The sequence below is a fragment of the Diabrotica undecimpunctata genome, chromosome 10 (assembly GCF_040954645.1).
Source record: "Diabrotica undecimpunctata isolate CICGRU chromosome 10, icDiaUnde3, whole genome shotgun sequence".
Taxonomy (NCBI): Eukaryota; Metazoa; Arthropoda; class Insecta; order Coleoptera; family Chrysomelidae; genus Diabrotica; species Diabrotica undecimpunctata.
This window is the reverse complement of record NC_092812.1, coordinates 69247997-69272938: the sequence shown is the minus strand read 5'-3', so window position 1 is coordinate 69272938 and position 24942 is coordinate 69247997. Positions and strand designations below refer to the sequence as shown.

General features: G+C 33.6%; 1 protein-coding gene across 2 annotated transcripts in view; it reads right to left on the bottom strand.

Annotated features, from left to right (window-relative positions):
* Positions 1–647: 647 nt before the first annotated feature.
* LOC140452345 (uncharacterized) overlaps positions 648–24942 on the bottom strand; it is a 68191-nt gene continuing 43896 nt past the window's right edge. For both annotated transcript variants that reach the window (XM_072546544.1, XM_072546545.1), the window contains one exon: positions 648–7764. In XM_072546544.1, the coding sequence (XP_072402645.1) occupies positions 7390–7764 (375 nt within the window). In that variant the 3' untranslated portion in view covers positions 648–7389. The remainder of the gene's footprint in view (positions 7765–24942) is intronic.

Sequence of the window (24942 nt, the reverse complement as noted above, 5' to 3'; positions counted from 1 at the left end):
CGTAGTTCCTCAATTCTAAGATGTACCAACATCGTACCATGTTGATACATGGCACAGGGGTCTTACAAACACAAAAAATGATGGTGTAATACAATCGTGCCCGTGGGATGTATAGCATAGGGGAAAAGTGTTGTCTAAGCGATGTGCCTAAGAGCTGGAGAAGTCTGGGGGGTTAGGTTAAGAAGAGACAAAGAAATTATTAACACCGTAAAAAACAGAAACTTGGCTTACTTCGGCCACATTATGCGTTAATATAAATCGACTTCTATAGTTGATTCTACAAGGCAAGATAGAGGGCAAAAGAGGTATTAGACGCAGACTTATATCCTTGCTGGACAATCTTGAGAAATCTGCTGTGAGTAGAATAATATAGGTCAATGTGATCGCCAAAATCACAAAAAGATTTACAAGAAGACTAAAAATTATTGTTACGCACCCAGATGATATACATATTCGTCAAAGGCAAACTTACATTGCGACAGTCCCTCATATTGAAAATAAAAACATGCAAGAAGTGTCTAAACTGTAGTCACTCTCTTCTATGATTATTATGTATCATTTTTTTTATTTAAATATAAAATATTTTAATAAAAAAATGATACACAAATTTATATTTACATTTTATAAAAACAACGGTTTATATATAACATTTTATTAATACAACAAATATTTATACAGGTTATTTGTAAAAAGTCTCAATAACAATATAAAATTATTCAAATAATCAATCAAAAAAATGCACCAACAAAACGTTTCGATCAGAAAACATTATAATGTCTTAGAGCTCCATGTTAATGAGTTACAGTGGTGACATCTATAAAACAGTAGTGGGACTATAACAGCTGTATTTCTGTGGTTTAAAATATTAACTGTTATAACCGGGTTTCAAAATTATTTCTTGCCTAGTAGCTGGAAAGTAATAGTTCGAAATGTGAAGTTTTAGTATTATACTTGATCATTTCTGTTTCTTGGAGTGTAAAAATTTGGTAATAGTACAATTTTATTCTTTGTTATTAATTCTAGCAATAAATTTAAAATCACTTAAGGTTTGAAGTAAAAAAACATGTAGGTTATACTTGCCCCTCAGAAATAATTTGGCGGGAAAGTGTAACCGGTAGCATAGGAGAAGTGTAAACCTGCATGTTATAATTTAACGGAAGTAGGCACTCTTTATTAATATTGATGTACTTAATAAACAGTACCTACTTCCTCTATCCTCTAAGGTAAACTACCAGGAACAAATTTTAGGCCGTACATTTTGTTTCTAATGATTTACTCATTTTCAGATCACTGTTGTGCTTCAAAATGGTTGGCAAATACGTAAAAAAAGGGCGAAGGTCATTGTATTCAGCTGATACTTTAAAGGGGACTGTAGAAGAGGTCAAAAGTAGAAGACTTACCTTATATAGAGCAGCAAAAGTATATTCGATACACAAAGCAATACTTTTTACTCATTTAAACAGCATCCGAGGAGTGAAAAGTCAAACACAGAGTCAAAATAACATACACACACCATTTTGTGATGGCGTTCCTAGAGATGATTTTTTTAATCGGTTCAAACAAGCTCACAACTTTTCTTGAAAATAGCGCAAAGTGTTGAAGGTGCAAGAAAAAAGTATCCATCCTGTCTCCATCAAAGAATGCTTTAACGTGTTTCTGAAAATCTCAGTTCTAGACAAATATGGAATCTTGATGAAACAAGTTTTTGTCTGGATACGAGTAAGACCAAGTGGTAGCACCGACCGGATTTAGGTCTCCCGAACAACACCAGGGCCCGGGAAAGAAAACATCATTGTTTTAATGGCGTTTACTGCAGATGGACAAAAAGCTTGTAGCGATCAAGAATCTACTGGAATAACCTATGCTGCAACAAAAACTGGCTGGATAGAGTTAATGATAGTTAAAAATTATTTTGAAAAAAGTTTTTTTTTTAATTTATTGGATATAAAGGACCTGCGTTATTGATTTATGATGAAAATAGGTCACATATCGATCTTCAACTTGTTCAAAAAGCAAGTGAACAAAAATGTTATTATCCTAAAGCTTCCGGCACATTTAAGTCACGTTTTGCAGCCTTTGGATCTTTGGGTATTTAGATCGTTAAAATAAAGGCAATCAACAGATTGAAACAAAATGTAAAGGCTAAGTGAAATAAAAAAAAACCTCAAACCGGTGAATATATCCAAAGATAGAAAAAAGCCAAAGTCATGCACGAATAAGAAGAAGAGTCAGATAAAATATTTGATTCCGGTGAGAGTGATTTTGAAAACGAACTTGAGTTACAAGAACAAGAGGATGATTTCATGGAGTCCATAAATAGAAAAATTTCAACAATCAAGGCTGGACCCTGGGTGCTTGTTATGATTTCCAGTAAAAAAACTATTATATACTGTGTTGGTCAGATTGTAGATGGGAGTCCGAAGGAAGATGGGTCATATAGCACAAAATTGGCAAGGAGGGCTTCCAAAACTATTTTGACCTTTTGGTGGCCTGTAGTAGATGATATGAGGGACTTCGCAGAAAGTGATCTCGTTTCATGTTTACCCCGAACCTACGTCTGGTAGGAATAATCAGTAAACGTTTGCAGTAGGTTTTGATACCTATGAACTCCTAGAATAATTTTTTCCATATATATAAGCCATGCGCTCCTCAAGAAGCTGAAGCTGTTTTCACTTGAAGATCCTTTGTATGTGGGGGATCATTCCATTCGGAGTTTGGTTTTATAGTTTCTGGTATGACTTCGCTGTTTCTACTACTTTCCTATCTTTGATTGTCCTTTTTGTCCTTTCCCTATTTCTAATTTCCATACTCTTTAAGTCTTCTTCCACTTGTTGTCTCCATCTCAGTTTAGGTCTGCCTCTGCTTCTTTTATCTGGTGGTATCCATTCCGTTATAACTCTTAACGGATTGCTGTTCCCTCTTGTCATTATGTGTCCATACCATCTAATTCTTAGTGTTTTTATTGCTCTAAGTATGTTACCTTAACCCATCCATTCTTGTATTTTGTGATGCATCCATTGTCTTGCATCCTCTTCGTTTTCCCTTTTTGGTTTCAGTATTTTTCTCATAACCTTCCTCTCAAAAACTTTCAATTGCTCTTCTTATCTTGCTGTTAATTACTATTGGTCTTATGGTCGTTTTGTAGGTTTTTTGAGATCTGTGGTGATTTAACCACAGATTCTGTTTGTAAAAAATGAAAACGATTCGTGTACAATTTAAGTCTACAGCTTCACTTTTACAATAGGTAGAAGAAATTATGTCACACTTACCCCGGTTCACCTTAACTAAAAACTTTAATAGAAACAAATATACAATAGTGGCCAAAATTCTGAAAACTTTACAAAAATTATCGTTTTTCCAGCAACACTCGTCTCATGATCGTGATGTATTTAGTTTTAGTTTATCAATATAATTACGTTTTTATTTTATTGTTTTATATTTCTGCTTAATATTTTATGTATTTGTCACTCTTTATATATTAACATAATTATTTATAATAAGTTATGGAAACAGATTCAAGCAAAACGCCAAAAATTCGAGATTTGTGAATGGCAACATTGGCAATACTGTATTGCCAATGTTGCCATAGCGTTTTGCTGTATTGCTGGTCATTGTTGTTGTTACTGTAAACTCCACGTAGGAAAGACCAACCTCGCGCTTGTGGCGTGTTCCGACTATATCCAAAGAGGCGGACAGTGGCGTGATTATGATTTTTATATAATTAATGGCACCGAATAGTTACCGCTGCGCTACTGACAGCGTGGATAAATATATAAGCAAGGCAAGGTGATATTGTTTAATTATCGGAGAGGAATACATCAATGTCGATTCAACGAAAATGGCACCAAGAAACCCAAAACGTGTTGACTTAGCAATGAGAAAAGGGAGCCATAGCAATTATCCTTTAAATAGAAGGTTACATATATCAAGAATTAGCAAACAAATTGGGTGGTGGCGCCACAAAATCAGGTGTAATGAAAGTTTGTAAACGTTATCATCATACTGGAACGACAAAATCAGCAGAAAGAACAGGCAGAAAACCGAAAGTTAGTTAATACGATGAGCGTAGAATATGCCGACTTTCTTTAGATCATCGTAGATCCGCAAAAGAAATTAATGCTATGATCAAATCAACTGGCTTACAAATATCGGACCGCACTATCAGAAGAAAGTTGTGTGAAAATGGACTCCTAGAAAGAAGCAGTTCCTGAACAACAAACAGAGACAAAAACGCATTGATTGGGCTTTGGCACACAGAGGGTGGACAGAAGAACAGTGGGGTAAGGTAATTTGGAGTGATGAAACCAGAATCTCTATCTTTGGGAGTGACGGAGTGAAGTTTGTTCGCCGCCGACCGGGGAAAGACTTTTTGCCCCAGTGTACAACGGTCACTATGAAGATCCTGTGAGGATCTTCATAGTGACCGTGACCTGTGAGTGTCATGGTATGGGCTTGTATGACCACTAATGGAGTTAGACATTTAGCAGTAATAGAGAGCAATATAATTGCAAAAAAATATCAGGAGGAGATACTGCAAGCCAAACTGCTGCCGACTATCAGAGATTTGTTTGAAGGGGATGCCCAATAGTGCATCTTCCAGCAGGATGGAGCGCCTTGTCATACAGCTAAGACTTCCATGGAATGGTTGAGAAACCATGACGTTACTGTTCTGCCTTGGCATGAAAACAGTCCCGATCTAAATCCAATAGAAAATTTATGGTCAAGGCTGAAAGCGTTAGTATCACGCCGAAACTCAAGTAACTGGTTTAGAGTTATTACACCAGAAGAATTGGCCGTCTCGGGAAATCCATGCCTCGCAGAATCGAGTCTATCCTAAAAAACAAAAGTTATCCCACCAAATACTAATTTTCTTGATAATAACCATTGTACAAATTTTTTAATATATCTACTAATAGCTAACGGCTGCTGTTGTTTTATTTATTTTTCAATTTTTAGAGGGTTTTTCCTCTTAAAATAGATGTTAAATATTAAGTAGAAGCATAAAACGATGCAATAAAATTATAAATAAACTTATAAATAATATAAGTCTTGTGAAAAAGAGGTATGTAGATAACAAAACTAAAATTTTTGTTGTTTTCACAATTTTGGCCACTACTGTAGTTTATATAAGTAGTAAACAATTTAGTTTCAAAAATTAGTATAAAAATATAGTTTATATATGTAATAAAAAATATAGTATAAAAATATATCAGATCTGGATTGTTTAGTATGCAATAGAACAATAAGTCCTACATCTACTTTATCTAGATAAGAGATTCATGGCTAATCTCAATATATAAAAATGTTTTTTAAATTTTCTCAGAGATGTTTTGCAGGTGTCAGTCTGTTTTACAGAGATTAACATTAAAACTAATCTATTAAACAATTTTAAAAGGAAATTTTTTTTGTCGGTCCTTTAAAATGTTTAATAAAAAAGTTGTTGGAAATAGTATACAAAACCTGATCATAAACATATCACAACCGTCCAGAAATGAAGGGGAGGCTGGGCCACAATGAAACAGTCTGCACTAAGTGAACCGAAAGCTCTAGTGCGATAGGATTCTGACAGAGTCTCATCTCACCGCACAGGTGAAGCGCGGTTTTTTGTGGTGAAACAAAAATTGTCATTCAAACGAATTTTACATTTAAAAGGTAAGAGTAATTAATTTATTCAGTCAGCTCTTATAATATTTTATGGCACATGTATGTCTTAAGATTTTGTCCACCTTTAGCTTTTCTACCTCTTCACGTTCATCGTAGCAGGTGAATGAAATCAAAATGGCTCGAATGAGATTCCTTGAAACAGAGGCGTTTGGGCTCATTCAAACGTTTCATAGGGCCCCACGTGGAGTGTTTCATTGTGCAGTAAGCAGTTTTTTCTTTTTATTTCACAATGGTGCGAAATCAACAGCGAAAAACCGGCAAGGGACTGTTTTTTGAAGATGATATAAAGGCAGCAGGGAAAATGGTCTTGGGCAGATGCAGTATGAGAAGTGCTGACGTTCTAAAAAATGTGAATCATGGATTCTTTATCAAGATATGTGATAAAAACTTTATCAAGATATGTGATATTAACGAAAGCACGTACTAAGGAGAATATGAAATATGCGTCTACTTATTCAATTGGGATAATTTTCACAGCAGAGCAAGAGAAGCTGAAAAATTTCCTAATTGTGTTCCGTAAAACGTACTATGGCCCACCAGTTAAAGATTGCCGACGAGTTGCATATGAAATGGCAGTGATGAACAAAATACCATATGTTCCATCATGGGAAAAGAAGAAAGTAGCAGACATTAACTGGTTTTATAACTTTTTAAAAAGGCACCCCACAGAGGTTTGCAGTCTATCTCACGCTACTTCTTTTACCAAAGAGAATGTAGATCTGTTTTTCAATAATTTGGAAATGTTGGACAAACAGTATGCAGAATTTGGTAATGGAAAAGGGGTGTTCAATTTAGATGAAACGGTCATATCAACTATGCAAAATCTCCAACGAATAGTGGCTGAAAATTTCTACATATGGCAGCACTATTCCACCAGTGATAATTTTTCCACGTGTCTTTTTTCTGGTTGGATGACATCAGAACTATTTGTGGAAGTTATTAAGCATTTCATTCGCTACACCTGCAGTTCTGGAAAAAACCCTGCTCCATTACTTTATGACAACGTAGAAAGCATTTGTTCCTGGAAGCTGTTTTCCTATGCATGGAAAATGGCGTTTCTTGAGCTCTTGACTCTTGGATAATGCAAAACTCTGGGAAAACAGTATCAATTTATAATACAGCATCCTTCATGTATAAAGCTCATCAGAAAAGCATGAAGCCTTCCAATATAATTGCAGGATTCAAGAAAATAGGATACACTTATTTGATCGACATATATCTACCGAAGCAGACTTCCTGTGTGCAATTACGTAACTGATCGACTGCCTTCTGGCACTGTGGATCATCAACCACCCAAGAAACACGGTTATACTGTGCCAAGTTAGTCGCCTAATGGTTCTCTTCTACAAGCAGAAGAAGGAGCTGCTTCAAATCATGCAGAAATTTGATCGAGGAGCTGGTTCAAGTTAAGCCTTCCTCTCTCCTGAAGATTTTCGTGGTTATCCAAAAGCAGGAGAATGAAAACTGTTCAGAAGTCAAGGAAGAAAGGCAAGAATATGATAGCTAGGAGAACTCCAGAAATGAAAGCCATTGTAGAAAAGAAGAAGTCCTACTTTCCATGAGAAAGGCATCAAAAAGGAAATGTTTTGGAGGAAAGGAAGGAAAAAAAGCCTCAGGTAGGATAGCTATTAGTAAAACCAACTTTTTTGTTTCATGGTACCCCAGCCTCCGAATAATAAAGGTTAAATAAAATATATGAAAATAAAAACCAATATCTAAAGGTTTTTAAAATTCTTTTTCAGGTACTTCCTGATAATTAGACATTTTCTGATTATCAGAACATTCCTGATTATTAAGCAATTTCTGATCATCAGAACATTCCTGATTATTAGGCAATTTCTGATCATCAGGCAATTCGTGATTATCAGGCATTTCCTGATCATTAGGCAATTTCTGATCATTAGGCATTCCCTGATCATTAGTCGATTCGTGACCATCAGAAAATGTCATTTTCTTTTCACTCGGACCATCATCATTAGGCATTTTCTGATCATTAGGCGTTTCCTGATCATTAGTCGATTCGTGATCATCAGACAATTTCATTCTCTTTGCACTCGGACCATCATCTGTACAGCTTAGCGAGCGCTTTCTATTTTGATCCTGTAGGGCAAAATAAATTCAAATTAATTTCAATTAAATGATATTAGATGAAGTATATTTCACAATTTTGCGAGTATTTTGGCTTAGGGATGAAAGCTTTGACTTAAAAGGTATGCGGTGCTGAAACTTTTTCGAAATGGAAAAAGCAAATTCTCCCAATATTTAAAGCACTGTCAAAAAAAATAAAAATACGGTTTTAATTAATAATATATTTTCACGTTCTGATCACATCACATTCTGATAACTGATCATATTCCTGAAATACTTACAAAAACTAGATACAACCCAAGCCACTGACTACTCGTTATTGAAGGCTACAAGGACCTTACGAAGGCAGAACTATACAATCCCAGTGAAAATTATCAGAAAAGACACAACATTCAAATTTTCAAAACAATTTTTAGTTCGCATTCCTGCAACTTCTGATGATGAACATACAGATAACGAATCTGAAACTAGTGAGTCACAAAATCTTAAAAGTGTTTCTGATAATCCTTCTGATCATCACTCTTCAATAAACTTACCTGCACAGACCTCTTCAGGCCGAATTGTTAAAAAACCTGATAGATTAGATTTATAAGTAATTTTATTATAAAATAAAGGGGGTAAAGGATGTATGAAACAATTGAGGAAATTCATAAATGTTTATTTAAAGATTTGTTAAATAAATATTTTTATTTAATCATTTTAAAAAGAGGGGGATGTGATGTACGTAAATAAGTAAATATTCGGAACGCACTCAGGTTGGTAACATTGTAAGAGTGACGTGACGGACAGGTGCAAGGAAGAGGAAATAAAACCATTCTGAATCTAGACACGATAGATAGAAGTTGTTTCATTATACCTAACCTCCACTCTCCAGGTCAACCTATCCTATAAACCCGACCATGTGTCATTACAGAAAACTCCACTTTAAAAATCCGAAACATTTGCAACACATCTTAAAAAAGTTTTTACGCCAAATAACGGAAAATACTCACTACAAACTGAAGAAGAGCTTATTTCAGTACTCGTAAAACCTTAGAAAGTATAATAAAGGCACCAGGATACGACCTTATTACTGGAAAAACTGTACAGCAACTCCCAGAGAAAGATTTTCAATTTCTGACAAGGTTATTTAACTCTATAATGAGATTAGGTCATTTCTCACCACAATGGAAATTAGTACAGATAACAATGGTACTAATAAGATCCATTTTCCACCTTATTTAACCTTATCCCAGAAGCTATCCTACGAGAAAGTGGTGTACAGATGGTATAATATACTACAAAAGACAACAAGTTATCGCTTTTGCAGACGATATTGCATTGATTATGAGATCAAAATCAGAACTCATAAGAATATTCAAAAAAATGGAAACAATATTGAAAAAGTTCAGACTATGTAAAAACGAAAGTAAAACAAAATACTTTAAAATGAGAGCAAAGAAAATAGAGCCCAAAGATAACCTAAGAATAAGTAGCGGAAGTAGAAAATATTCTTTTGAAAACGTCGATCAATTCGAATATCAGAAATTTCCAGGTAACGTATGAGAATAAATACACAAGCATACAACAAATTCTCGCTGGGGTGCCCAAGGAAACGTCCTAGGACCCATATTATACCTTATATACTAATGGATACAAATACCACCACAGTCACTTTTGTGGATGATACGGCAATACTATCATCTAACAAAAATCCCAAAATAGCCTCAGAAATCCTACAAAGTAATTTAAATAAAATACAAGATTTAGATGACAAAATAGAGGGTCAAATTAAATGAAAAGAAATTACTACATCAACATTTACCATGCGTAGGGAAACATGTCCGACTGTAACCTTAAACTGTAAAGGAATCCCACAAGGTGATGAAGTCAAATATCTAGGTATATAATTGGACAGAAGATTAAACTGGAGGAAGCATATATTTTTTAAGCGAAAACAACTAGGTCATAATTTGAGGAACATGTATTGGTTGTTAGGAAGAAAATCAAAACGGTCAACTGAAAATAAAATATAAATATTTTGCCATGTTTCCAAAACTGCTGCGTCACTATACCGTTACGTCCAATAAGGTTATCGTAGTAAGTTTTGTATATGATCCAAATATGTTTAATGGGATTGAATTCACAACGGTAAGGGGGCAGTCTTAACCCTTGTTGGAAGGTTTGGAAGCTTTTCGTACCATTGAAAGATCAGGTGAGGTGCTTTTCTTCGCGGCTTTAAACTCTAATGCCTTTGATAGCTTTTCTTCAACGGAATTAGGTTTGGTCAATTTGAATGTCTTTTGAAACTTTAAGTCTCTTACTCCATCAGGAAACAAGTCGACAGCCATGTTTTCTATCACGTCTTCGAAAGCTGGGCGCCAAATTTTGAGGAGTGACCTTGTAAAAATAATTTGTAATAATAATTTATAGATTAACTTTGATCATTTTTCATAAAACATTGATTGAATAATTGTAATATTATTTATAAGAAAATTATTTGTAGTCAGAATTCATAACTCAAAAAAATGAATAGACAAAAAAAATTACTAATAAAGATAATGAAAACTAAGACTTATGGCTTAGCACACACACAAAATTTATGCATACAAATATAATTAAATTTATAAATTACAAATATCAACCAAATGAATTGGCAGCGATACTATATACGGGCGCCTATCATACGCCTGAATGGTTAGATAATTTTGTATTAAAGTGCGTGCTTTAAAGTGAAATATAGAAAAGTTTTATTATACAGTGTGTTCATAAAGTGTGGAAACGGTCTATCATGACTTAATTAAACAGAAAGGGCAAATTTTTATCTAAAAAATTAAAAGCCCGTATTTTTCTGAGTACAACCGTACCGAACTCATCACATTCAAACTTCAGTATAAAGATTGTAAAGTAAACCAGTGCTCGTACGTCTTAAAATTGAATTTAAAATTTATTTTACAAAGAAAATTATTGAAGAAATCATTTCATATTAAAGACAAACAAATAACATAATTACAACAAATGGTCGAATGGAGTGGCCTGTTGTTGTACGATACAGAAGGTAGATTGTTTATCACAACCATTATTTACGTGTGTGTTTTGTTTACTATAATCATAAAACAAACTTCATTGTTAGGTTATCAATACAAAATTCGTAGAGCGCATACCAACATGCTAATTAAAATTAAGATAGGTACAAACATAAACACACATTTTTCATACTAAATCGATTCGCGAAACTAAGTAATATTTTTAGTACTGATATCAGTACTGAAATTAGCATAATGGCAAGCGGATCTTAATGTAAATTTCATAATTTTGTTTTCTTCTGGAGGACAGTTAGCAGTGCGATTTTCTCTTACTGTTCCTGTTGCAAAAAATCCTTTTTCTTTTAATAGTCCAAAAGAGCACATAATGTAAAGAAGTTGTCAAAAAAACTCAATGGAAAGATCATTTGCAAAGACTCCAAATTGTGCTAACTTTCGTTTAATAATTTCAAAAATTGGTGACAATTTTGCAAATTTATCATATTTATTCAGTAAGTTGTTACCTGACAAATGAATGTTTTGTTTGATTGAACGAAATGTGTCGGCTCGTGCTTTCTCTTATAATGTACATTTCTTTATTATCATTCGACCAATACGTATCAACTTGGGGCAAAGTGTGATTCATTTCAAAATCGTGACGGTTATTCTGGATGCATAAAAATATTTGAACAATATAGAAGGCTATCAATTATTTCTTTATCAAAAAAGAGTGAAAAAACTTCAATAGGTGATTTGCATTCATGGTTGACTTTTATATTTTCTAATTATCTAGTTCTTTCTTTGGACGTTTTGATCTGTGGTATAGAGGAATATTTTCCGGCGGAACATAAATCACATTAAGTGAGTTAGGATTTCCACAATCTGAGTTTTCTTTTAACAAAGCCATTAACTCTTTAGTAGTTAGTGCCCACTTCATTGCATACTTCGAGAATTTACTAAAATAAACAAACAAAATGGACTACTATCATTGTTAAAAAATGTTACTATATACACACATTCACATGATAATAATTTAGCTTACCTCATTTTAATTTTTATGGAATATAAAACAAATAAACACAAGAAAACTTCACGTGTGATTCACGTTAAAAAAATACAAATATGTATAACGTTTACAGCACACAGCAATTCTATGAATAGTGAATAAAGTGTAATCACGAGATCGTATATTATAATTTCAGATATTTTAGTTTGACGAAAAAAGATTAGTATGGTTTCGGCCAAAGGTGCGTATACGAATTCACCGTATAAACATTCAATTATAGGTCTTTTTTTTTAAAGTATGAGTCAATAAGTTTTAGAATAATAAAAATTTCAACATATTTTTATACCTATAACATACAAAATATGAATTATGTTTATAATTAGTTTTGGAAACAAATTTTGTATGAAGATGTGCATAAATCTGCAATAATGCAAAATTATAATAATCCTAAAATATTTGAAAAGTTATATTTTTGTTAAAATAAAAATGATACTACATATACTGCATATGTATATACCTCAATTTATTGAGACGTTACTTCAACAAAAAGAAAACATTAAAAAAATTATCCTCTTGCCAAAAAAAATTAACCATAAAGGATGCGTTTACGCACCTTTGGCCGTAAATTGGTTAACTGAAAATAATTCTCAATTAAAATTGAGTTTGGATTCCGGTGAGAATTTTGCTCCTCAAAGCTAAACAATGAACAAATCTGGAACTGACTACCCTTAGCAAAAAAAATTTTACAGAAAATTTTAAATAGATATAATGGCCACTTAAACTAAATTCTACATACAGTACATTTAACCAACTTGCACCTCTAAACGATTAATGGAATTCGCAGAAAACCTTTTGTTGTAATAAAAGGCACGGTAAACTGCACTGGCGTTCTCTTGAGATTTTCTATTCCGATTTTGAAAAGATTAAAAACACATGAAATAAGACGACATCAACATATTTATGGAAGATTGGAATGCCAAAGTAGGAGTAGAAAAAGTCGAATCGATCATCGGCCCATATGGTTTAGGGACCATGAACGAACGAGGCACACGCTTTGTTGAATTTTGCCAAGAGAACAACCTGGTGGTTCTTAACACATGGTTTAAATTACCTAAAAGACGTCTATATACGTGGAGATCTCCTCAAGATTGGGAAGGAAATATTGTGAGGAACCAAATCGACTACATTACAATTAACAAAAGGTTCCGTAATGGTATTCTAAATGTAAAAACGTACCCAAGCTGTGATATAAATTCAGACCACAATCTTGTAGTCGCAGCCATCCGATTAAAACTTAAAAGAGTAGACAAGGCTAAACCCAGTCAGAGAATAGCATGGAGTAGTACTAACCAAGGACAGCAACAGAAGTATGAAGACATGGCAGACACGCAGTTAGAGTCTAAGATAATAGATCGCACTAAGGAGAAGACAATAAAAGAAAACATTGAAGACATGTGGGGGAAAATTAAAAATACTGTCTTAGAGGCAGCAGACCAAAGTATACAGAAAGAAAACCGTAAACATAGAAAACCATGGATGACAAACGAAATATTACAAATTATGGAGAGGAGACGTATGGTAAAAAACAAAAACCTAACAAGATCAAAGTACTCGACAGGGAAATTGAGAAAAAAAATAAATGTAGCTAAGGAAAAGTGGATGAAAGAAAAATGTAAAGAGGTAGAAGATCTGCATATGAAGCATCAAGGTAGAGAACTACACAGAAAGGTTAAAGAAGTAGCTGGAATATAGAAACCCCAACACTTATCAATTGTAACAAACAAGAAAAACCAAATGGAATTGGACCCTGAAAAACAGAAAGAAATATGGGAGCAATATCTTAAAGATTTATTTGGTGATCAGAGAACAGAAGAGCACCCACAAATAGATACAGATGAAAAATTAAACATTCTCACCGAAGAAGTTTTGCAGGCAATAAAAGACGCAAAGAACAACAAGGCACCCGGCGAAGACCTAATAACAACCGAACATTTTAAACACCTAAGTGATAATGCTGTCAGGAAATTAACATCCCTCTACAACATTATATATAAACATGGCATAATACCGCATGACTGGCTAACATCCACATATATAGCTGTTCCTAAAAAACAAAAAGCAAGGAAATGTGAGGACCATCGAACTGTATCCCTAATGAGTCATGCTGCTAAGATTTTTATGCGAATAATTTATAACCGAATTCAAAATAAGTGTGAAGAATACCTGAAACCTAGAATACCTAGAAAATTGATCGAGGTGCTAAAAGAAGTAGGGTTGGACGGACACGACATAGCTATCATAAGTAATACATACTGGAACCACACAGGATGCGTTCTAACAGAGAACGGAAACACCAAGTACATCAACATAGAACGAGGAGTGCGTCAAGGGTGCATTTTATCCCCCCTATTATTTAATGTATATGCCGAACATATAATTAGAGCTTCTCCTGAAGATCGCCCTGAAGGTGCCAAAGCCAATGGAATCATCATTAAAAATATAAGATATGCCGATGACACCGTAGTATTAGCAGAAACAGAAGACCAACTTAAAATATTGATGAACATATTATCAGAAGAAAGTCACAGGCTGGGCTTGGACATTAACTTTTCCAAAACCAAAATTCTGGTATTCCATAAAAACCCCAATGAACAAGTTACACCTAACATACAAATAAATGGTGTCACCCTTCAAAGTTCCCAAAGCTTCATATACCTGGGCATAGAACTAAATAGTCAACTAGACCACTCAAAAGAAATTAGAAGACGCATTGAAATAGCAAGATCTGGTTTCATGAATATGCGTAAAATGCTCTGTAACCCCAAGCTATCAGTCTCAATAAGATTGAGAACACTAAAGTGTTATGTGTGGTCTCTATTACTATATGGCTGTGAGACCTGGACATTAAAACAGTATAACGTCAACAAATTAAATTCATTTGAAATGTGGATGTACCGCCGAATGCTAAGAATAAGCTGGACCAGCAGAACTACGAATGAAGAAGTACTGAGAGCAATGAACACACGCCCTCATCTGGTCAATACTATCAAAATTAGAAAGACGTCATATCTAGGACACATAATGCACCTGGTCAATACTATCAAAATTAGAAAGACGTCATATCTAGGACACATAATGCACCATAGGGAATTTGAGCAGCTCCAGGTAATATTAAAAGGCAAGATTGAAGGTAAAAGGGGCATAGGACGAAAGAAAAAATCTTGGCTACGAAACATCAGAGATTAAACCCACACAAAAGGAAATGAATTAATTCATCAAAGCCCAGAATAGAGAGAAATTTGCCATATTGATCTCCAACCTCAACAGAGAAGGCACTTAGGAGGAGGAGGTCTTTCTCTTATTTTGGACAGTAAAGTATCTAAACTGGCATATTGATTGTTTTCACGCATTTGATACAAAATATACGAATTTTAAATTTTTCTCCATCAGGTAAGTCAATGCTCCTAGAATGTTTACGAGTTGTTTTCTTGTCTTCGTGATACTCAGTCACAGTAAGATCTTCTTGAGAATCTCTGACAGTTTTCATTAGTTTTTATCTTACTTTCACTTATCCCGAGTGCGTCACAAGCGCTTTGATTTATACATAATAATGACTTTAAAGGCTCACCATTGTCTCTTCCCATGGTAAAGTATTTATGTACATTTGCAATTAATTCATCAATATCCAACTTACGTCTAGGCATGATTGTCACTTGAAACTACACGTTTGAATTACAATATACTGAGTTTAGATCAACATGATAGAAACGTTCTAACTGTTGTGCTTGAGAGAAAACTATAATATAACCGCTTACAAAGATCCTAAACACATTAAGCAAATTAGCCTAACGATCATTTAGAATGCCGATTGTAATGTAATTATGTTTGATAAAAAGTTTAGAAATGGTTTTAAACCGTACATAAACAAATTAAAATGTTTCCCACTTTTATTTTATTTTTAGTACAAGTATTTTCAAGTTATATATATATATATATATATATATATATATATATATATATATATATATTTAAATAGTTGTATTTTATTAAGTTTATTTTTATTTATAATAAATGTTGTAATTTTTAAAATCTATGGTTCGTTGTTTAATTTAATATATACCTCAGCTAGCTCAATTATGTGTTCTAAGCAATCTGTCACTGTGTGACGTCGACTCTGTAGTCTCCTGGTAGAGTTCAACAAGAAATTAAACCAAAATTTACTTTAGACCTTTGATAAATTAACCCAAATGAAGCACGTTATTTATTAATATTGAACAAATTTAATATAAACAATAAAATTCGTCTGCAACTTGGGTTGCCTTTAAAATTTACAAAAATAGGAATCGTATAAATCTTAATGTGGTTTAGAGTCGTGACAATAAAAATTTATTACAAAATGTGGAGACTCTATACAAGTACCTAAAAACTAAATAAATATTGCAACTTTATAAAGTGTTTAAATGAACTATAAAGAAAAGAAAATGAACACTTTATTCCGCTGACTTTTAACTTGCATTCAAATATAATCAAAATTTCAAATGATCCCCAAAATTATTATCCAACCTTACTTTAAAACAGTTCTGATTTATTTAAATAAAACTAACTACTCGCAAAATAATTGGTGAAACTGGAATATCAATCCTCTCTTCGGAAGTTAAGGTACGTACTATTCTATTTTTAATTTAATGATCATTAATATTTTCAATTTTTTTAAGGCCTATCGCAATTATGTTAATTCATGAATTTTAATTTTCTCAATTTAAATGACATTTCTGTACTCCAATAATAATTTATAAGTTAAATTGTTTCTCTTACTCTCTGGAACAAATTCTGGATATCTCTGCTGTGGAAACTGTGGAAAAACTAAAATTCTCTTTAGACGAGTTAAAAAAACACTCCCGACCTATTCCACAATTTCAGGACTCCTTTTTAAAATTTCTTGTCGGCCTCGCCCAAAATCTATCATTCGTTGCTAACAGCAACCAACGTTCTTTTTTCTTTTTGTCTTCTATTTTTTTTTTTTAAACCATAAAACTGTCCTGTTCTGACACATTTGTCAATCCACATTAATTTCTCATAATCACTTTAATCACATCTAATTTGGGAATTTATAAAAAAAATGTTCAGATATAAAACTTATTCTATTACAATGCTAATACAATTTATTCTTTTCATCTCCACATCATTGTAATTTCTTATTTAACAAAACCCCTATTAATTTAGCTCCCATAGACTTGCTTGACATTTTATTTTCTGACGTTTTCAAAATTTCTATGTTTAAATATTTTTTAAGAATTCTTCTTTTTTTGTTCTTTTTAAGGTTTAGACGATTCACCTATACACTAGGCAACTATACTATTCAGAAATTATTAACACTATACCAGGTAAGTCAAAATTAATTTATTTAACAATTTACTAATCTTTTTCTCTCTTTTATTTCAGAGTCGAACTCACATTGTGATGGCTTCATGAAATTCATGAACAACAAACTCATATAAAAATCCATTTAAGTTGTATCCTTTTTAACATATTGAAATCATTTCAATATATATATATATATATATATATATATATATATATATATATATATATATATATTTACCAAAACCCTAACTTTAACCCATAATCGCAGACGTCTCAAAAACGGTACACTCTAACAGGCAAATGGTCAATCTAACCACCACTATTTAAATTGACAAAATGTTGTAGTTTACTCCGAAATATATTTTAACAAAAATTAAAAGTGATATTTTAATACTTTGTATATCTACTTTGAATATAAATTATCTTTAGCACGGTAGTATTTACTACAGGAAAAAATTATTAAACAAGTAGGTGAAAGAAATTTACGTTAAATAACATTATGCAAGAATACTATTTATTTCTAAATTTAAATATAGATTACTATTTATATTACACCATGTTTCAGAAGTATCAATACTTTATTACAAAATACTCATTAAATCTGCTATTTCTACGCTGTTTGTTAACCGTTTTAGGCCAGTAATAGTTTCAAAGATTACAGTGTCTGGCATTCCTCAACTATTCTACTACCTCATTTCTATGTCTCTTAAAAACCTGCCATTTATGTTGTTTTTCAATGACGTCAATACATTTTTTAAAATCTTTATAAGCCCTATCACGTTGTTTACCTAATTTGTTTAAACAACTCATAATCAAACCAAGGTAATTTTGATTGAAACTGGCATGTTACAATTGGTATTATGCCATTGATTACATTTTCACAATTTTGCAAAATTTCCTGGTAAATGATATTAACATCAACAGAATATAAATTAAAGTGATGATAAGATTAGTTTTGATTTTATCTAAGTTTTGATTATATAAATTTCTAAACTTCTAAAAACTATAACTATTATTATTGGAGATATTTACTGAAATAACGGAATGATCAGTAATTTTTGGACAATCGTGAACATAAGCACTTATAATATTTTGATAAGAAAGCACATAATCTACCAAAGTTTTACTATAGAGCGTTTCACGTTAAGAAAATAACATTGCGGAGATAGGGCCATGTATTTCTTATGGACGATAGAAGCGCAGCGATGCCACGATGAACGAAGACAAGCACGATTCAGGGTTGTAAATCATTTGTATTTTCGTTTTCACAGACATGAATTAAATTAATGTTTTTTAACGTAATTTACCAAAAGTGCCCATTCGAAACAAGAGATGAAAAGTAGGGAAAATGATTTTAATTAACCCAGATACTCCTACTGTCCGTTAAAACATACGCTTTACAAATTCCTGTATTATTCGACTTTTACTATTATTCACTAGATGTGACAACGTAGCCTGCTTTTTAAATATGCATCAGTAGTGGTTTGCATTTATCTGCAGTCGACCTTTAGCTTAGTAGGGTGTCGAAAATTTGCAATAAATATTAGCGCACGTGGTATATACAAAATGGATAAAAGGAAGTAAGTATTTTGAGGATACTATGGCATTATTTTTCAGAAAGATTTAGCATTTACTTTCGTTTTGGATTATATTTTACTATAGTTATTACTGTTATCAATATTTATTCTTTTTTCTGGGGAAAATAATGCTCAAAAACGACTGTATGTTATAACATACGGTAGGATAACAGGCTACTCAATCATAACATTTTGTAACTTTTTAGTTATTGGACGAAACCATTGACTCTCAATGAGTTATTAGATGAGATTGAACACCTAGATGATTCATCTTCATTACCTGATAGTATTATTGTCTTCCCTTCATCCGAAAAATATGATACCGACGAAGATTCCGGGGATGAAAACCACATTGATATAAATAACCTTCCAGGTAGTCAATTAGAAGTACAAGCTGAAGTTGTTTTTGATAGTGCACTGTTGGAGGATGAAGGGCAGAATAAAATTATTATTTCGGGTCCAGAAGATACTACAATTGAAGATTCTGATAGTAAAGATAACCTCCCGTTGTCTGTGTGTGTGTTTCGCTTTGGTGTAAGTGCTACACAACCTAAACCGAAGAAAAAAAGAGAGTATTTCTGGAAAAAACAAAATATTGATCCCAATTTTTTCGACTGGAAGCCAGTAAGTGCACCAAAAAATATTCTCACGCCTTTACAGTTATTTTCCCTTTTCATTGATGATGAAGTTGTGGACCTAATTACACATTTTAGTAATCTATATGCATCTCAACACAATCGCAGTATCAATCAAAATTAAATTAGGTGTTTTGTTGGGATATTACTTCTAAGTGGATATTTCTCATTTCCTCGAAGGTCTATGCACTGGGAAAACAACGATGACGCAGGGTGTAAGTTGGTGTATTCGGCTATATCGCGAGATAAATTAAATTTTTTTATGCAAAATATACATGTTTCTGATAATATCGAATTACAAAAAGGCGATAAATTTGCTAAAATGCGTCCGCTATTTGACGTAATCAATAAAAATTTTCATATGTTTTGTCCATTTGAAGAAAATCACAGTGTTGATGAAGCGATGGTCCCTTACTATGGGCAGCATGGATCAAAACAGTTTATCTGAGGAAAACCCATTAGATGGGGCTATAAACTATGGGTCGGAACCACAAAACAGGGATATGTCTAGTGGTTTGAACCTTATCAAGGTGCCACAACTCCACTTTCTGATACATAAAAGGAATTAGGATTAGGAGCCAGTGTCGTATTGTCATTTGCCGATAAATTGCAATCTGATAATCCAGGTGCGCCGTTTCACTTTTGATAATTTTTTACCTCACTTCCATTACTACGTGAGCTAACGGTAATAAATTTAAAATGCACTGGAAGAATTCGAGAAAATCGAGTTCCGGGTTGTCCTCTAAAAAATTTCAAGCGTTTCAAAAAGATTAGAGGGGTGTATTTGAATACTCACTACTATGTAAATAGAACGACAAAAATAACGACATTATTGCATCAAATGCTACTTCATCACTGCCAACCCTACAGGTGAAAAGATATTCGCAGAAAGAAAAGAAAAGTATACTCATCCCACAGCCATTTATGATAAAAAAATGTAATGAAAATATAGGAGGAGTAGATCGTGCAGACCAAAACATGAACTTATACAGAATAGGTATTAGAAGCAAGAAATGGTACTTTAGTTTATTTTCGCATTGTCTTGATATGGCAGAGAACAATGCCTGGCAATTGCATAAAAGTAATGGTGGGAATATGGATCACCTAGCATTCAGAAGACGCATAGCGTCAGGATGACTGAAAATGTATAAGAAAACAACTAAACGCGGACCGTCAAAAAAAAAGTCAACTTACACATTTTGAGTCAAGGTATGATAGATTAGACCATATCGTCATTTATCAAGAAAAACAAACAAGGTGTGGTGGATGTCATAAGCAGGCAGCGTTCAGATGTAACTTCATCCTAAATGATGTTTTTTTAGTTACCATAATAAAGAATAACTTTAATTTTTATACTTAGTTTCATTTATTGTATAATGAAATCATTGATCCGTAAGGTACCTCGAATTCCTACTGTTGGTTATAACATACACCTGATAACTCAAAAACGGTGAACCTAAATAAAAAATTTTATTTGTAAAACTCGTATATAATTGAAGTACAAAGCCATTCATAGCAGACTTTAATAAAAATTTTGAGATAAAAAGTTTTAGGAGTATCTGGGTTAAATAAATAGTATTTACAAAAGATAATTTTATTTTATCTTATTTTAATTATAGTAACGACAGTTTATTTGTTTTTCGGTAAGAATATCATATACCATGAATCATAGAAATCAGTAGAAAATATTGCTTAGTTAAATCATCCACTTTGCCGGCTATTAAAGGTTTAAAAGCAAATAAACAGACCACTTGGAATGCATATATCTAATTACTAATTGCAACTTAAAATAATACGGTGTACGTATGTCAGCGATTTTATGTCGTTCTCTGAGACTACATAATGATAATAAGGCTTTGTGGTTCTTCAGTTGTTATTCTGACTTTACAGTTAAATGTTAATTGAAAATGGAAATTCGAAAAATATATCGACAATCTAGTAAACCGCATGCCTGAGAGTTTTGGCAACACTGATCTCCATAAGCCTAATGTTATTTTCTTAACGTGGAACGCTGTATAGTGTCAGTAATACGGGTAGAATCACTAATATATGGTTTTATCCCGAAGTCGAAAACAATTTTTTAATTTTTTCACCATAGAAATTACTAGCCAACCAGTCAATATTTAAATCACCAACTAACACATAACGGTAGTTTGTAGTAAATGATGCATCACATATTTCTTCCAAATCTTCAATAAATTGAGCATCAGGGCCCTGATTCTATTTCATTTTGATGTCGAAATTTAAAAGCGACTATGCCATGACAGTCGCAATCGCTAGCGATTCTCATTCATTTCGATTGTAGTTAAAACTTGGGATATTTACTTTATCATTTTGACACTGCTGAAAATTTGGGTTGGCCTTCTTGTTTATTGGCTGCACGCTGCACTACGCTTGTTGAATGTTTGTTTTGTTTACGTTACGTGAACGTCTTTTTTTTTCTTGTTAAATCATAAATAGTGGTCATTCTCAATTATATTTTGAATTGAAAGAAAAAATGGCAAGGAAAGAAAAAATACGATGTGGGAGATCCTTAAGTTATAACCACTAAGGTTAATATAACCACTAAGATTTGACTTAGTGGTTACATTCTAATATATTTTTAAATTCACTGCAGTTTAGTAATACTTACCCTAAACATTTTGGGTATCCTAGAGGCATAAACACCTTCTCCAAATATGGTTCTAATACACTTATCAAATAATTTGCAGCTTGTTTATTAAACCGGAATTGCTGCCTAAACTGAGCATCACTTAGTGAAAAAGGATTTTGAGTATCCCGTAACATTCTTCTTATCCTCCGTTGTGAGCGTCGGATATCTATCCTCTCTAATTCCTCCAAAATCAGCAAAAATGTCCGTAAAACGCAGCCATATTAATACTTTTTACCTCAGTTTTTCTTGCAAGAATCAAAACACAACACTGCCTACCTAAACCTACCGGGAGAAGTGAACCTAAGTTCCTTTCTCCCAGTCCAGCCATTCATGTCAGATTAATTTCAACTCGAAATGAAATTTCAACCACTTTCTTGAAGTTGAAATTAATTTCGATAAATCGAAAATTAGTGACGTCGTTTGTTTAGTTCAGCTGAAATCCACAAGGCACGCAAAGTCGCATTTCCACGTCGCCATATTAATTTCGACATGTTTTGAGTCGAAATCTCAATTACAATCAGGGCCCAGAACTGGATGGTGAATGGTATAAATACCCCACCAAGTAAATACTGGATTTAACATCAACTTTTATTACTTTGCACCAATAATTATTACGCGATTGAAATGTTTTAAAATTTGAAAAATTATAATGTTTGTTGATGTATAGTATAACACCTCCAGTGTATCTACTCGTTGAGTCACGAATATATCAATAATTTTCAAGTTTCACTTCAATATCTTCAATATCTGGGCCCTGATTCTATTTCATTTCGATGTCGAAATTTAAAAGCGACTACGCCATGGCAGTCGCAATCGCTAGCGATTCTCATTCATTTCGATTGTAGTTAAAACTGGGGATATTTACTTTATAATTTTGACACTGCTGAAAATTTGGGTTGGCCCTGTTGTTTATTGGCTGCACTACGCTTGTTGAATGTTTGTTTTGTTTACGTTACGTGAACGTCTTTTTTTCTTGTTTGAATTGTTAAATCATAAATATTGGCCATTCTCAATTATATTTTGAATTGAAAGAAAAGATGGCAAGAAAAAAAAGGCGATTTGGGAGATTCTTAAATTATAACGACTAAGATTTGACTTAGTGGTTATATTCTAATATATTTTTAAATTTATTGCAGCTTAGTAATACTAACCCTAAACATTTTGGGTATCCTAGAGGCATAAACACCTTCTTCCAAATATGGTTCTAATACCCTGTAGCGTGATTAAATAAAACGAGCGGTTCGAATTTATATACATATATTTATTTATAACTTTACAGTTCGGTACTCTCTTATCGACTAACTCACTCCTAACAACGTTACATATATATAATAAAGTTACTTTTCGAGAACATTCTGGCGTTGTCCCACCTCTAATTGTCTCCCGTCCGAAAGACGGGCGCTATTGACAAGCCGATTCTTACGTTTTCTAGATTCGTCCTTCTAAGAATTATGACGTATCGGAGATGGGCTATTTCGTTACACTGCTCCCCTCTTAAATCTGATTGTCCCGATCAGCAACTCTATATGTAGGCACAGGATGGCGGAATCTACAGGACTCTCCAGCTCTGCATGAACCCTTTAGAAAGAAATAACAGTCTACTGACTTTGAATAGTGCATGGCCTATTTTGGGTAAGGCCAAATTCTTGATCTCGTAATTGCACACAATTTTCTTCAAATTAGTTAGAGCACGCCATATATCCTCGTAGCTTGCCCTGTCTGTATACGACTTCCTGGTCACCATATACAGCAAAGATCGAGAACCATCTTCTAATCTCAGTACTCTTCCAACTTTAGGCTGCTGGTTTTTTAACTCGTCCAAACGACCGAATTTCTTATAAAATACGGATGAGATTCCTTTAGTCATCTCAAGATCTTGGGCAACACAGTGGGCTAGAGAGACGTTATGCGGAACACTAAAAAGATCCTGCTGAACTTCTGTAGTCACGCCGAATCTAGCACTCTTTCTCTCTGCGTAATTTGACATAAAATCATTAAAGCTTGGTCGCCGGTCATCTTTGATCTTATGTTGAAGGGTACGTGCTTCTTCTGTTTCATTTGAACCAGCATATGGTGCAAGACGATTTATGTGAACTACTTTTGGTTTACCTTTCGGCAACTTCTTAATTCGGTATATTACGTCATTTATTTTCTTTTTAATTTCATATGAACCTTCCCATTGTCTTTGCAGTTTGGGAGACAAGCCTCGACGACGTTGTGGATTATAAAGCCAAACAAGATCACCTACTTCATAGCTTTCACTCTTGCATCGAGAATCATATTTATTTCCATCATTCGTCTCTGGAAGTGGACCTGCAATGTCGATTGCTACTCTTTCCATAGGACTACCAACATTGTACTGTTTCATGGGTGCCCTCTTTTTACCAACTGGACCATTACTGGTTGCACACAGTTCACATTTCCGGCACCATCTTCTTACATCATCTTTACAGTTCACCCAATAGAACCGTTCTCGAACCTTTTGCAGAGTCTTCGTAATACCAAAGTGTCCACCTGATGAACCGTCATGCAACTGACGTAAAACTTCTGACACTTTACTTTTAGGTACAATCAACTGAAGCTTAGTTTCTGTACCATCATCGTTCTCAAAGGTTCTATACAGAAGATCATCTTTCAGCACTAGGCAATTCCATTGGCTCCAGTAACACTTGACTTCTGGACTACATGCACTAATGGCTTGCCAAGAAGGTCTTCCACTTCGACGCATCCAATCCAATACTCTTTTTATACATGGATCATCTGCTTGAGCGTCTTGTAGCTGTTGAGGCTGCCATTGATCATTAATGACGGCGGTTCGTCTCACGGGGCAAAGTCGTTCTTCTAATTCAAGACAATGATTACGATTTGCACTGTATGCCCGTCTTGACTGAGCATCATCATTTGAATGACTCTTTCCAGCCCTGTGTTCCATTTGTTCTAGCTTTCTGACTGT